At 46.0% G+C, this 17,091-nt stretch overlaps 1 protein-coding gene across 1 annotated transcript in view; it reads left to right on the forward strand.

Annotated features, from left to right (window-relative positions):
- Positions 1–4,650: 4,650 nt before the first annotated feature.
- LOC126424927 (juvenile hormone esterase-like) overlaps positions 4,651–17,091 on the forward strand; it is a 148,084-nt gene continuing 135,643 nt past the window's right edge. The window contains exon 1 of the mRNA XM_050087771.1: positions 4,651–4,840. Coding sequence (XP_049943728.1) covers positions 4,700–4,840 — 141 coding nt within the window. The 5' untranslated portion in view covers positions 4,651–4,699. The remainder of the gene's footprint in view (positions 4,841–17,091) is intronic.

The raw sequence follows: 17,091 nt of genomic DNA on the forward strand, positions 1-17,091 counted from the left end.
ATTGTTCAGGATGTTTTTCAAATCAGTCACAAACAGTGCTTGGCCTGTGACATGGCGCATTGTTTTTCGGAACGGTGTACCGTAGGTCTCTAGAAGAGCGTAGCGTTCCAAAGGATTGGAAAAGGGCACAGGTAATCCCCGTTTTCAAGAAGGGGCGTCGAATAGATGTGCAGAACTATAGACCTGTATCTCTAACGTCGATCAGTTGTAGAATTTTGGAACACGTATTATGTTCGAGTATAATGACTTTTCTGGAGACTAGAAATCTACTCTGTAGGAATCAAAATGGGTTTCGAAACAGACGATCGTGTGAAACCCAGCTCGCGCTATTCGTCCACGAGACTCAGAGGGCCATAGACACGGGTTCACAGGTAGATGCCGTGTTTCTTGACTTCCGCAAGGCGTTCGATACAGTTCCCCACAGTCGTTTAATGAGCAAAGTAAGAGCATATGGACTATCAGACCAATTGTGTGATTGGATTGAAGAGTTCCTGTATAACAGAACGCACCATGTCATTCTCAATGGAGAGAAGTCTTCCGAAGTAAGAGTGATTTCAGGTGCGTCGCAGGGGCGTGTCGTAGGACCGTTGCTATTCACAATATATATAACTGACCTTGTGGATGACATCGGATGTTCACTGAGGCTTTTTGCAGATGATGCTGTGGTATATCGAGAGGTTGTAACAATAGAAAATTGTACTGAAGTGCAGGAGGATCTGCAGCGAATTGACGCATGGTGCAGGGAATGGCAATTGAATCTCAATGTAGACAAGTGTAATGTGTTGCGATATATAGGAAGAAAGATCTCTTATCATTTAGCTACAATATAGCAAGTCAGCAACTGCAAGCAGTTAATTCCATAAATTATCTGGGAGTACGCATTAGGAGTGATTTACAATGGAGTGATCATATTAAGTTGATCGTCGGAAAAGCAGATGCCAGACTGAGATTCATTGGAAGAATCCTAAGGAAATGCAATCCGAAAACAAAGGAAGTAGGTTACAGTACGTTTGTTCGCCCACTGCTTGAATATTGCTCAGCAGTGTGGGATCCGTACCAGATAGGATTGATAGAAGAGATAGAGAAGATCCAACGGAGATCAGCGCGCTTCGTTACGGAATCATTTAGTAATCGCGAAAGCGTTACGAAGATGATAGATAAACTCCTGTGGAAGACTCTGCAGGAGAGGCGCTCAGTAGCTCGGTACGGGCTTTTGTTGAAGTTTCGAGAACATATCTTCACCGAAGAGTCAAGCAGTATATTGCTCCCTTCTACGTATATCTCGCGAAGAGACCATGAGGATAAAATCAGAGAGATTAGAGCCCACACAGAGGCATACCGACAATCCTTCTTTCCATGAACAATACGAGACCGGAATAGAAGGGAGAACCGACAGAGGTACTCAAGGTACCCTCCACCACACACCGTCAGGTGGCTTGCGGAGTATGGATGTAGATGAAGATGTAGATGTAGAACGTGAAATCCATGAATGGCTGTAAATGTCTCCAAGTAGCTGAACGGAACCATTTACAGTCAATGATCTGCTCTGTTGGACCAGAGCACACAGCCCATTCCATGTAAAAACCATTATGGAACCACCGGCAGCCTGCGCAGTGCTTTGTTCATAACTTGAGTCCACGGCTTCGTGGAGTGTGCGCCACACTCGAACCCTACCACAGCTCTTACCAACTAAAATCGTGACTCATCTGACGAGGCCACGGTTTTCCAGTCGTCTGGGGTCCAACCGCTGTGGCCACGAGCCCAGGACACGCGCTGCAGGCGGTGTCGCGCTGCTAGCAGAGGCACTCTTTTGCGTCGCTCGTTTGCTATCACCATTAACGCCAAATTTCGCCGGACTGACCTAACGCATACGTTCGTCGTACGCCCCACGTTATTCCTGCGGCTGTTTCACGCAGTGGTACTTGTCTGTTGGCACTGACAACTTTACGCAGACGCCGCTGCTTTCGGTCGTTACGGGGTGTGACACCTGAAGTGTGGTACTCTCGGTACAGTCTTGACATTGTCGATCTCGGTATATTTAATTTCCCTAAGGATTTCCGTAATTGAATGTCCCATGCATCTAGTCCAAAGTGTGTTAATTCCCGTAGTGGGCTGATAATCGTGTGGAAAATCTTTTCACATGAGTCACTTGAGTACAAATAACAGCTGCGCCGACAACACTGCACTCTTAAGCTTGGTGTACGCGACGTTACCGCCGTCTGTACATGTGCATACCACTACCCTATGACTTCTGTCACCTGTGTGTATACAGGGTGGTCCATTGATAGTGACCGGACCAAATATCTCACGAAATAAGCATCAAACGAAAAAACTACAAAGAACAACACTTGTCTACCTTGAAGGGGGAAACCAGATGGCGCTATGGTTGGACCCCTAGATGGCGCTGCCATAGGTCAAACGGTCAAACTGAGTTTTTTTTTAAAATAGGAACTCCCATTTTTTATTACATATTCGTGTAGTACGTAAAGAAATCTGAATGTCTTAGTTGGGCCACTTTTTTCGCTTTGTGATAGATGGCGCTGTAATAGATACAAACGTATAAGTACGTGGTATCACGTAACATTAAGCCAGTTTGGACGGTATTTGCTTCGTGATACATTACCCGTGTTAAAATGGACCGTTTACCAATTGCGGGAAAAAGTCGATATCGTGTTGATGTATGGCTATTGTGAACAAAATGCCCAACGGGCGTGTGCTATGTATGCTGATCGGTATTCTGGACGACATCATGCAAGTGTCCGGACCGTTCGCCGGATAGTTACGTTATTTAAGGAAACATGAAGTGTTCAGCCACATGTGAAACGTCAACCACGACCTGCAACAAATGATGATGCCCGAGTAGATCTTTTAGCTGCTGACGCGGCTAATCCGCACATCAGTAGCAGACAAATTGCGCGAGAATCGGGAACCTAAAAAACGTCGGTGTTGAGAATGCTACATCAACATCGATTGCACCCGCAGCATATTTCTATCCACCTAGAATTGCATGGCGGCGACATTGAACGTCGTGTACAGTTCTGCCACTGGGCACAAGAGAAATTACGGGACGATGACAGATTTCTTGCACGCGTTCTATTTAGCGACGAAGCGTCATTCACCAACAGCGGTAACGTAAACCGTCATAATATGCACTGTTGGGCAACGGAAAATCGACGATGGCTGCGACAAGTTGAACATCAGCGTCCTTGGCGGGTTAATGTATGGTGCGGCATTATGGGAGCAAGGATAATTGGCCCCCATTTTATCGATGGCAATCTAAATGGTGGAAAATATGCTAATTTTCCTACGTAATGTTCTACCGATGTTACTACAAGATGTTCCACTGCATGACAGAATGGCGATGTACTTCCAGCATGATGGATGTCCGGCACATAACTCCCGTGTGGTTGAGGCGGTATTGAATAGCATATTGCCGGCCGGGGTGGCCGAGCTGTTCTAGGCGCTACAGTCTGGAACCGCGAGAGCGCTACGGTCGCAGGTTCGAATCCTGCCTCGGGCATGGATGTGTGTGATGTCCTTAGGTTAGTTAGGTTTAAGTAGTTCTAAGTTCTAGGGGACTGATGACCTCAGAAGTTAAGTCCCATAGTGCTCAGAGCCATTTGAACAATTTTTTTGAATAGCATATTTCATGACAGTTGGATTGGTCGTCGAAGCACCGCACGTTCACCGGATCTGACGTCCCCGGATTTCTTCCTGTGGGGAAAGCTGAAGGATATTTGCTATCGTGATCCACTGACAACAGCTGACAACATGCGTCAGCGCATTGTCAATGCATGTGCGAACATTACGGAAGGCGAACTACTCGCTGTTGAGAGGAATGTCGTTACACGTATTGCCAAATGCACTGAGGTTGACGGACATCATTTTGTGCATTTATAGCATTAATGTGGTATTTACAGGTAACAACTCTGTAACAGCATGCGTTCTCAGAAATGATAAGTTCACAAAGGTATACGTACCACATTGGAACAACCGATATAAAATGTTCAAACGTACCTACATTCTGTATTTTAATTTAAAAAACCTACCTGTTACCAACTGTTCATCTAAAATTGTGAGCCATATGTTTGTGACTATTACAGCGCCATCTATCATAAAGCGAAAAAAGTGGTCCAACTAAAACATTCATATTTCTTTACGTGCTACACGAATGTGTAATAAAAATGTGGGTTCCTATTTAAAAAAACGCAGTTGATATCCGTTTGATATATGGCAGCGCCATCTAGCGGGCCAACCATAGCGCCATCTGGTTTCCCCCTTCAAGCTAGACAATTTTCGTTCTTTCTAGTTATTTCGTTTGACACTTATTTCGTGAGATATTTTGCCTGGTCACGATCAATGGACCACTCTGTATATGATACGAATGTCCAACGTTTTTGCGCATATCAGCTTGAGATGTCGGTATTGATAATGATTTCTGGAGAAAGTCACTTCGAGATGGATATCGCAACAGAGTGGCTCTGGTGGGCCCGGAGCTTCCTTCTGCACGACCGTGGCTGCTGGGTGACGCAGCAGACTAACCAAGGGCAGGCTGGGGTTTATTATCTCATTCGTGGCGGCGCTGACGTCACCGGCGGGCGTGGCTCTATATATACCCGCGATGGGAGCCGCGTCCGCTGCAGAGAGATCAGTCGCAGCGACGCAGCGGTCTGTGCCGGCGAGGACTGCGTAATCCAGCATGGCGGACGAGACGGTGCTGCTGCGAGTGAGCCAGGGCGAGCTGCGCGGACGGCGCAGGCGCACCGCCTGGGGGTTCCCCTACGTCTCCTTCCAGGGAATCCCCTACGCCCAGCCACCGGTCGGGCCTCTTCGCTTCAAAGTGAGTAGCGCCAGGGCCCTTTTGGTTTACCTGAGTTTGAGTTGTACCTTCCGCATCAGTGCTAAACGCCTAAACAGATGTTTATTTTAAATGCGAACGTTGCCAGACATAGGTAGTATACAAATTTAAAAAAAAAACAAGCGTACTTCTAAATGAAGGAATATTGGGTTTAACGTCCCGTCGACATCGAGGTCATTAGAGACAGAGTTCAAGCTCGGTATGAGTCAAGGATGGGAAAGAAATCGGCCGTGCCCTTTCAGAGGAACCATACTAGCATTTGCTTGGAGCGATTTAGCGAAATCGTGGGAAGCCTAAATTTGGATGGCTGGACGTGGGTTTGAACGTCCTCCTCCTGAATGCGAGTCCAGTGTGCTAACCACACAACTGGGCCTACTTGCTCGGCAGCATACTTCTATCCCAGTGGTTACCAGCCTTTCTGACAAGGAAACATGATCAACTTGACGTCATACTTCGTTGTTGTTGTTGTGGTATTTAGTCCTGAGACTGGTTTGATGCAGCTTTCCATGCTACTCTATCCTGTACAAGCTTCTTCATCCTCAATTACGTTCTGCAGCCTGAATCCTTCTGAATCTGCGTAGTGTATTCATCTCTTGGTCTCCCTACGACTTCTACCCTCCACGGTGCCCTCCTATGCTATATTTGTGATCCCTTGATGCCTCAGAACATGTCCTACCAACCGGTCCCTTCTTCTTGTCAAGTTGTGCCACGAACTCCTCTTCTCCCCAATTCTATTCAATACCTCCTCATTAGTTACGTGATCTACCCATCTAATCTTCAGCATTCTTCTGTAGCACCACATTTCGAAAGCTTCTATTCCCTTCTTGTCCGAACTATTTATCGTCCATGTTTCACTTCCATACATAGCTACACTCTATACAAATACTCTCTGAAACGACTTCCTGACAATGAAATCTATACTCGATGCTAACAAATTTCTCTTCTTCAGAAACGCTTTCCTTGCCATTGCGGTTTCCGTTAGGGCTTTCAAACTGCACGGTTGACCGCGGGGCATGATTGGAATTATTATGCGCTGTATGGTGTGGTTTACCGACGAAACCCACTTTCATTAGGATCGGATCGTCAATAAGCAAAACTGGCGCATTTGGGGGACTGAGAATCCGTATTTCGCGATCGAGAAGTGTCTTCACACTCAACGGGTGACTGTATGGTGTGTAATGACACGGAGTAATCGGTGCGATGTTCTTTGATGGCATAGTGACTAACGAACAGTACGTGAAGGGTTTGAAAGATGACTTCACTCCTATTATCCGAGGTGACCCTGTGTGCACGCCGTAGACTGTAACTAATTTATATTTTTTTCATATAGATCAATAATTGTCACCCTGTACCAGGTGGTTATAATTAAAGAGCAACTAGCTACTCTCGAAAATCAAGTGTGGACTGTTATTATAGTATGGGAGAAAAACGTGGCAGATATACTAACTTGTTAATGTGAAAGCGATTTAAGCTGGAAAAAAATAGTTCCAGTTTTGGCCACCAGGTGCAGACACCCACTCTGTCATTCGACAAGCCATAACCCGAGCGAACAGTAAAGTAGTCGAGAAGAGAGACCGTGCACAGTCAGTCAAACTGCTTTCAGTGAATGACGGCAATTAGTGCTGCATTGAGAGAGTATCGCCTACTGAAAAGTCTCAGAAGAGACCTTTTTTCATTACATGGCTTATAGAAAATGATAATGAAATTCGAAAACGCAGGTGACGTTTGTTTTGCACCTGTCCCGGTGGATATTATTGGCGAAACTGCTGTTGCTGGCCGGCCGCTGTGGCCGAGCGGTTCTAAGCGCTTCAGTCTGGAACCGCGCGACCGTTATGGTCGCAGGTTCGAATCCAGCCTCGGGCATGGATGTGTGTGATGTCCTTAGGTTAGTTAGGTTTAAGTAGTTCTAAGTTCTAGGGGACTGATGACCTCAGATGTTAAGTCCCATAGTGCTCAGAGCCATTTGAACGATTTTTTTCCTGTTGCTGTAACTGACAGCACATGCCCTGTGTAGAGCAAGTTTTCCAATCTCTTTTATAATGGCACCCGAACTAGATCTAGACGGTGCTGCAACTGAAACCTCTTTATCCACAGTAACATTCTGAATTTGCTCTTCGGTTTCTGGCACGGATCAAAGTTGATGACGGAGCGACTGGGCAACATTCTATGACGAAGCACATTTTACTCTGCAGGGTGCAGTGAATACACAGAACTGCCGAATTCGGGCTACTAATATACTGTGTGTTGCGCATTGCACTCGCCGCCTACGGCCGTTTGCTGCTGGTTCACAAGCCTTTGTAGTTGGTCCATTCTTCTGTGAAGACAATACAGTCTTGCACCGCATGTGATTCTTGCTCTGGAAGAGCGCAACTGTGTGGAAACCACTGCTTCCGTGCAAGACGGGGCGACACCTCGTGTCAGTCGCCCAGTGAATGTTCTGCTTAATGCAACCTTCCGCGAACGTGTTATCTCCAGAGGTTTTCCAGACAAGTGGCCTGCAAGATCACCTCATCTGAATCCATATAACCTTTCGTTCTGGAGGTACCTCGTAATAGAATGCTTTCAACAGAGACATGTTTGGTTTCTACGTGAACTGAATGTCAGTGTAGTGAAACAAGTTCCTCACATTCCACCAGAACTGTTGTGAGAACTGTTGATCACGTCGTTCTACAGATGCAGCATCTCGTCCACGTCTTCGGTGCTCATACTGAACAAATTGTGTAAGTAGAGGTTAATAACGAAATCAACATTGTGCCTTTCTCACTTGTTTGACCTTTTCCCGTCCACTAATACACTCCTGGAAATTGAAATAAGAACACCGTGAATTCATTGTCCCAGGAAGGGGAAACTGTATTGACACATTCCTGTGGTCAGATACATCACATGATCACACTGACAGAACCACAGGCACATAGACACAGGCAACAGAGCATGCACAATGTCGGCACTAGTACAGTGTATATCCACCTTTCGCAGCAATGCAGGCTGCTATTCTCCCATGGAGACGATCGTAGAGATGCTGGATGTAGTCCTGTGGAATGGCTTGCCATGCCATTTCCACCTGGCGCCTCAGTTGGACCAGCGTTCGTGCTGGACGTGCAGACCGCGTGGGACGACGCTTCATCCAGTAACAAACATGCTCAATGGGGGACAGATCCGGAGATCTTGCTGGCCAGGGTAGTTGACTTACACCTTCTAGAGCACGTTGGGTGGCACGGGATACATGCGGACGTGCATTGTCCTGTTGGAACAGCAAGTTCCCTTGCCGGTCTAGGAATGGTAGAACGATGGGTTCGATGACGGTTTGGATGTACTGTGCACTATTCAGTGTCCCCTCGACGATCACCAGTGGTGTACGGCCAGTGTAGGAGATCGCTCCCCACACCATGATGCCGGGTGTTGGCCCTGTGTGCCTCGGTCTTATGCAGTCCTGATTGTGGCGCTCACCTGCACGGCGCCAAACACGCATACGACCATCATTGGCACCAAGGCAGAAGCGACTCTCATCGCTGAAGACGACACGTCTCCATTCGTCCCTCCATTCACGCCTGTCGCGACACCACTGGAGGCGGGCTGCACGATGTTGGGGCGTGAGCGGAAGACGGCCTAACGGTGTGCGGGACCGTAGCCCAGCTTCATGGAGACGGTTGCGAATGGTCCTCGCCGATACCCCAGGAGCAACAGTGTCCCTAATTTGCTGGGAAGTGGCGGTGCGGTCCCCTACGGCACTGCGTAGGATCCTACGGTCTTGGCGTGCATCCGTGCGTCGCTGCGGTCCGGTCCCAGGTCGACGGGCACATGCACCTTCCGCCGACCACTGGCGACAACATCGATGTACTGTGGAGACCTCACGCCCCACGTGTTGAGCAATTCGGCGGTACGTCCACCCGGCCTCCCGCATGCCCACTATATGCCCTCGCTCAAAGTCCGTCAACTGCACATACGGTTCACGTCCATGCTGTCGTGGCATGCTACCAGTGTTAAAGACTGCGATGGAGCTCCGTATGCCACGGCAAACTGGCTGACACTGACGGCGGCGGTGCACAAATGCTGCGTAGCTAGCGCCATTCGACGGCCAACACCGCGGTTCCTGGTGTGTCCGCTGTGCCGTGCGTGTGATCATTGCTTGTACAGCCCTCTCGCAGTGTCCGGAGCAAGTATGGTGGGTCTGACACACCGGTGTCAAGGTGTTCTTTTTTCCATTTCCAGGAGTGTATATTACATATGGAAACATTTCTATAAGTCTTCCTTGCATTCACAGCGCACCTGGTGGCTAAAACTGAAACTAGTTTTTTTCAGCGCAAATCGTTTCTGCATTAACTCATTAGGATATCCACCAAGTTTCGCTGTCATAAGATAATTACTGCTCACACGAGACCTCTGTGGGTAGCTGCTATTATAAAGTCCGGAAACACTTTCAATTATTTATTGCAAAAAAACCAAACATTGTATAGATATCATACATATGTCATTTTGAAGAGAAACCCTGAAAGTTTTTTTTTTTTCATGTATACCGCCACAGCGTAGTTTCGTAATTTGCCGATAGTCAGCGCTAGTCGCAAACATGGCGAGTTCAGGTGCGGAGTTACAGAAGGGGACAGCTGTTTGATGAAATGGCCACCCCGACCACCAGATCTCACTCCGTGTGACTTTTTTTCTGTATAGACACATTAAAGATCTGGTGTGTATACGCCTCTACAACGTGATGTAGTAGAGCTCTGGGAGAGAATACGGGAAGCAACTGCAGCAGTCGACGAAGCCATGCTGGGACAGGTATGGCAAGAATTCGATTATCGTATTCACGTCTGCCGGGTCACTCATGGTTCGTACATCGTATGTTTGTATAAAAAATTTTCAGTTTCTCTTCAAAATGCAATATGTCTGACATCTGTACAATGTTTAGTTCTTGTGCAATGAATAATTGAAAGTGTTCCTGGACTTAATGTACACCCTTATATCACACTAAAAATACCTATCCGTTCTACACAGAATGCAAAAGATATTAATACACTCCTGAAAATTGAAATAAGAACACCGTGAATTCATTGTCCCAGGAAGGGGAAACTTTATTGACACATTCCTGGGGTCAGATACATCACATGATCACACTGACAGAACCACAGGCACATAGACACAGGCAACAGAGCATGCACAATGTCGGCACTAGTACAGTGTATATCCACCTTTCGCAGCAATGCAGGCTGCTATTCTCCCATGGAGACGATCGTAGAGATGCTGGATGTAGTCCTGTGGAACGGCTTGCCATGCCATTTCCACCTGGCGTCTCAGTTGGACCAGCGTTCGTGCTGGACGTGCAGACCGCGTGAGACGACGCTTCATCCAGTCCCAAACATGCTCAATGGGGGACAGATCCGGAGATCTTGCTGACCAGGGTAGTTGACTTACACCTTCTAGAGCACGTTGGGTGGCACGGGATACATGCGGACGTGCATTGTCCTGTTGGAACAGCAAGTTCCCTTGCCGGTCTAGGAATGGTAGAACGATGGGTTCGATGACGGTTTGGATGTACTGTGCACTATTCAGTGTCCCCTCAACGATCACCAGTGGTGTACGGCCAGTGTAGGAGATCGCTCCCCACACCATGATGCCAGGTGCTGGCCCTGCGTGCCTCGGTCGTATGCAGTCCTGATTGTGGCGCTCACCTGCACGGCACCAAACACGCATACGACCATCATTGGCACCAAGGCAGAAGCGACTCTCATCGCTGAAGACGACACGTCTCCATTCGTCCCTACATTCACGCCTGTCGCGACACCACTGGAGGCGGGCTGCACGATGTTGGGGCGTGAGCGGAAGATGGCCTAACGGAGTGCGGGACCGTAGCCCAGCTTCATGGAGACCGTTGCGAATGGTCCTCGCCGATACCCCAGTAGCAACAGTGTCCCTAATTTGCTGGGAAGTGGTGGTGCGGTCCCCTACGGCACTGCGTAGGATCCTACGGTCTTGGCGTGCATCCGTGCGTCGCTGCGGTCCGGTCCCAGGTCGACGGGCACGTGCACCTTCCGCCGACCACTGGTGACAACATCGATGTACTGTGGAGACCTCACGCCCCACGTGTTGAGCAATTCGGCGGTACGTCCACCCGGCCTCCAGCATGCCCACTATACGCCCTCGCTCATAGTCCGTCAACTGCACATACGGTTCACGTCCACGCTGTCGCGGCATGCTACCAGTGTTAAAGACTGCGATGGAGCTCCGTATGCCACGGCAAACTGGCTGACACTGACGGCGGCGGTGCACAAATGCTGCGCAGCTAGCGCCATTCGACGGCCAACACCGCGGTTCCTGGTGTGTCCGCTGTGCCGTGCGTGTGATCATTGCTTGTACAGCCCTCTCGCAGTGTCCGGAGCAAGTATGGTGGGTCTGACACACCGGTGTCAATGTGTTCTTTTTTCCATTTCCAGGAGTGTAGTACGGAAGTAAGCATCTAAAGAACAAAAGTACATATTTATCATCTTAAGTGCTAGTCAGTCAGATTCAGATTGATTTTAATTATATTTCACTGAAATTTTGCCACTTTTTAATAATTCAATATCACTCTTTGCAAATTGAAAAACTTCTTTACGGGGCATGTTTTCATATCTCACAGTCACATGGAGCTCTACTTTGATTAAATCTGTTGAACATGTCTCTTGTGGCACGCCACTCATCCTTGATCAATGGAAATATTCGCTCCAGATAGGCAGGGATGCTGTACAAAATTTCTAACACTTGAGAAATATTTTGTTCACCTTGTTCCAGCACTGAAGAAAATAATTTAAATCAGTTTGCAACATTATCACCATCTTTGTTCACACTGCTGCTAAGGTTATCTCTATGGCTGCTGAACTCCTTATATAAGTCATCTACACAAATATTTTTGCTATTTTGTCTAAAACTGACATGGTGAGACCGTGGCTGTGTACAATTAATGTAGGTTAATTCTTACAAAGATGAAAACAGCAACCAGCCACTATTAATACTGCTATTTATTTAGGTAAATAGCGCCGTTACCGGTTTCGAACTGGCAAGTTCATCATCAGACGGCTGAGACGTTCTCTCTCAGAGATGTGATGTCTCTGAGAGAGAACGTCTCTGACACTGTTGTGTTTGTAAATCTGCAATCTCTGTGATAACTTCACATGTGGCAAATTCTTTTTGGTGTGTGTGTGTGTGTGTGTGTGTGTGTGTGTGTGGTGCTTTGCACAATATGGTGATATACAAGTTACGTAAGTGCTGGATATATTTAGGAATATGCGAAAAATACAATCCTGCAACTTCGCAACAAAATCGCGCGGAATTTTCGACGTAAGTACCATAACCACTTAACGTCACATATTCATTTACGCTGTATTTCATCGTTTGGAGGTTAGGTATTTTCACATAGGGCGCTTCTAACACTGTTTTTCTACCGTAGGGCAACAACACACCAAAAATACTCGGCCACAGTGGAATAATAAAAATCGAAAACGGACGATAATGTAAAGCGTATCTTGAAAATCATGTGAACAGCCGTGTGATGATGAACTTGCCAGTTCGAAACCGGTAACGGCGCTATTTACCTAAATAAGTAGCAGTATTAATAGTGGCTGGTTGCTGTTTTCTTCTTTGTAAGAATTAACCTACACAAATATTTTTCCTTGGGTAAAATTGAAATGTCGCGTGGCTAGGGCCTCCCGTCGTGTAGAGCCTTCACCTGGTGGAAGTCTTTCGAGTTGACGCCACTTCGGCGACTTGCGTGTCGATGGTGATGAAATGGTGACGATAAGGGCGACACAACGCCCAGACCTAGGGCGGAGAAAGTCTCTGACGCAGCCGGCAATCGAACCCTGGCCGTTAGGTATGACATTCCGTGGCGCTGACCACTCAACTACCGGGGGCGCACTTCACTTGGGTGAAACTGTTCTACAGCTTTTTCAAAGTCTTTGGACTCAACCCCTTGCTGTACAGAAAATTATTCATGGTATGGAAAGGGGCTGTCAAATGTCTTATCACACCTTTTTTGCAGATATTGAAGCACAGCGCTATACAGGGTGTTACGAAAAGGTACGGCCAAACATTCAGGAAACATTCCTCACACACAAAGAAAGAAAAGATGATATGTGGACATGTGTCCGGAAACACTTCATTTCCATGTTAGAGTTCATTTTAGTTTCGTCAGTATGTACTGTACTTCCTCGATTCACCGCCAGTTGGCCCAATTGAAGGAAGGTAATGTTGTCTTCGATGCTTGTGTCGACATGCGACTCATTGCTCTACAGTACTAGCATCAAGCACATCAGTACGTAGCATCAACAGGTTAGTGTTCATCACGAACGTGGTTTTGCAGTCAGTGCAATGTTTACAAATGCGGAGTCGGCAGATGCTCATGTGATGTATGGATTAGCACGGGGCAATAGCCGTGGCGCGGTACGTTTGTATCGAGACAGATTTCCAGACCGAAGGTGTCCCGACAGGAAGACGTTCGAAGCAATTGATCGGCGTCTTAGGGAGCACGGAACATTCCAGCCTATGACAAGCGACTGGGAAAGACCTAGAACGACGAAGACACCTGCAATGGACGAGGCAATTCTTCGTGCTGTTGACGATAACCCTAATGTCAGCGTCAGAGAAGTTGCTGCTGTACAAGGTAACGTTGACCGCGTCACTGTATGGAGAGTGCTACGGGAGAACCAGTTGTTTACTTACCATGTACAGCGTGTGTCTGCAAATGGTTCATCCAACAATGTGTCAATCCTCATTTCAGTGCAAATGTTCTCTTTACGGATGAGGCTTCATTCGAACGTGATCAAATTTTCACAATAAACATGTCTCAATACGTTAGGGTTTTTATTTCGCACGCAATTGTGCAATGACGTCATCAACACAGATGTTCTGTGAACGTTTGGGCAGGCATTGTTGGTGATGTCTCGATTGGGCCCCACGTTCTTCCACCTACGCTCAATAGAGCACGTTATCATGATTTCATACGGGATACTCTACCTGTGCTGCTAGAACATGTGCCTTTACAAGTACGACACAACATGTGGTTCATGCACGATGGAGCTCCTGCTCATTTCAGTCGAAGTGTTCGTACGCTTCTCAACAACGGATTCGGTGACCGATGGATTGGTGGAGGCGGACAAATTCCATGGCCTCCACGCTCTCCTGACCTCAACCCTGTTGACTTTCATTTATGGGGGCATTTGAAAGCTCTTGTCTACGCAACCCCGGTAATAAATGTAGAGACTCTTCGTGCTCGTATTGTGGACGGCTGTGATACAATACGTCATTCTCCAGGGGTGCATCAGCGCATCAGGGATTCCATGCGACGGAGGGTGGATGCATGTATCCTCGCTAACGGAGAACATTTTGAACATTTCCTGTAACAAAGTGTTTGAAGTCACTCTGGTACGTTCTGTTGCTGTGTGTTTCCATTCCATGATTAATGTGATTTGAAGAGAAGTAATAAAATGAGCTCTAACATGGAAAGTAAGCGTTTCCAGACACATGTCCACATAAAATATTTTCTTTCTTTGTGTGTGAGGAATGTTTCCTGAAAGCTTGGCCGTACCTTTTTTCACGTCCAACTCTCTCGCGGATTGTAAAATTGTTGCTCTTTGGTTTATTTATTCTCTTTGTAACAACACATTTACGAAAAGAGTTACGTGAAATACTTTTAGCAATGCTGTGCTTGGCTTTTCTTTATCATCATTACCTTTTAGCGGAATAAAATGTATATATGGAAGTCTTATTGTTCTGTATCTGGCCTACAATTTAAGGAACGATTTTTCATAACTGCAACTCATGCTAAGAATCAATATATCTTCCCTACTTCATAGTGATTAAAAGTTAAAATTACTTTGTTATGAACACTGATGTTACAGTTCGTGTGATCGTTCAAAAACACAAGTTCGCAGTGGATTTTATTTCTCGTTAAAATGCTATTTCATACCACGACTAGCCCAAGAACATGAGACTCTCATTAAAAAATACGTTGTCACTATAAAGTTTGCCAGATCAGAACGGAGCACAGCAAGATTCCTATCAGATTCTGAAGGTACATTAAATTATTTGCACTGTAAATTATATCCTATCAGCAGCCCGCGTCAATCTGCAACACATCATAAAATCTGCTGATCTTCACTGCCAGTCTGGGAGCTAAAAGAAATAATATTATTTTACTATTATTTTACCGCTTCCTTGCGGTATGCTCGACTATATTGTAAGTCGTTTAAATACGCCGCGGCAGCGGCTCTTCGTTCTCCACGCAGCTCAGCACCACAGATAATATTTATATAACTGAAAAATGTCTCAACAGGATGGGATAATATGCAAGCAAGCTTAACAATAAATAATACAAGTTTTCATTTAAACACCTCTATTAAAACCTTTAAATATCTCAGTGATTACAGACCTTTGTGAATTCACACGTAATGGCGTACATTGCTTAGTCTCGACAAAAGAATGCTACATTGGCGTTCTCTACGACAACAACAGGAGATCTTACTCGCACAACTTCCAAATTAAGACGACAAAGACATTCATATTCAACACGTATTATATACTAGTTCCTTTTTTAATCTCTGTTTAACATTTATCTTCTTTGTCGGTTTTATTACTCGCCGACGCAGACGTTTTCAGAAATAAATAATAAAAAAAATACATAATTTTATACAATGACACAATATGATACATCTAATTCTCTAATTACTACATAATATATTGTTTTTGTTTCTCTAGACGTTACAATGCCCCCTGGCAGCAATTGACTAACGTTGGAAATGTTCGGCAATATGCTGCCACTAACGTCTGTTTGGTTATTGTCTGTTACCTTGGTTGGATCATTCACTTTACACTTTTTAGTTCTTTTACACTGTAGGTTTAATTACACTTTTCATACTGTTCTTTCACTTTGCGAGGTGACCGTCAACCTAGTCCCAGGGTCATTACATTTATTTGGCTCCCCCATTCGGGCTACGTGCGATCAGAAAACCTGGGAAAACTGCGCCGGAGCCATGGTCATCTCGTCTGGTTTGTTTTAATACCCAGTTTGATCACAAAAAGTTCAGATTCTATCCAATGTTCACATATAACAAAGGCTATTTGTGAGAGCATGTTAAACCTTTAGTCTCTTTGTTACCCATATAATATTTGTGTTTTGGATTGTAATGAAAGTCACTTGTTACACATTTTTACAGTAGTATCATGAATCGTCCTTGCATTTACTCGCGACAATTGGTTTAAAATGTCCAGCATTCCTGCGAGTATACTTCATTAACATGACGAAAACATATTATATCTATATATCACTGAACCAATGAATACTTTGAGTCCGTATTGAATAACTCAAGGAAAAAAAAAAAAACAAATGTTTGTCACGTCATTTCGTGTCCACTAAACCCTATTCATGTTAGTGCATTAAACACATATTTGATAGTTCATTTGAATGACAACAATGTTGTACGGAGCTGGCGGCGCGAAGCAATTGTTGAGTAGCGTCGTCTGGAACGCCGCGTGCCGACGTCCGCTGGGTTCGACGACCTGCTCTCAGTAACAGCGACGTCGTGCTGACGTGGCGCCCAAGCAGTCGCGAACCGCGGCGAACCATTCTCCGATGTCGGTGAGTGGCAGTGGTTTACCGCGACCGGCTGGCTGGCGGCACGGCACTCGTCTCGGCTTCTCCACATGGCTCCCCGTTGTAGCGCATGAAACAAACATTCCACAACGGTGTACTGCCTTTAAGGACACAGATTACTAGCTGTGGAAGAAGATGCAACTTGTTAAAAGCGTTTATTGTTCAGTAAGCCGTCGCTTCACTGGTATGCACAGGATGGTTTGGCGTGATAACAGGTTTCTTGTGGCATTGTGACACTGGTATTCAAGGTTCGTCACACGCACATTGTACTACACATTTTCACTCACTCCACGGTTGGTACACTGCCAGAGCGTCTTTCAACACGTGAAAATGTTTCGTAACACACATACTAAATGTCCCCGTCGAGCGATGTTCGTTTAACTCGACTCCGAACGGATCAATAACTACTGTTTTTATACACTGTCTATTGTTCGTTGAGCACTGCACTAGGACAGTCTGTCACTCAACACTAGACTTATCGACGTATATATTGGTGCAGATACAACAGTCATTTTCTGTCCCTGCTACACTCAATATTCCGTCCTTTCCTCCATTGTTTATGCACACAGTTTATTTTTTAATACCTTTTAACTGTTCTTCGCATACTCACTCTCAT

The sequence above is a fragment of the Schistocerca serialis genome, chromosome 10, assembly GCF_023864345.2.
Source record: "Schistocerca serialis cubense isolate TAMUIC-IGC-003099 chromosome 10, iqSchSeri2.2, whole genome shotgun sequence".
NCBI classification, from domain to species: Eukaryota; Metazoa; Arthropoda; class Insecta; order Orthoptera; family Acrididae; genus Schistocerca; species Schistocerca serialis.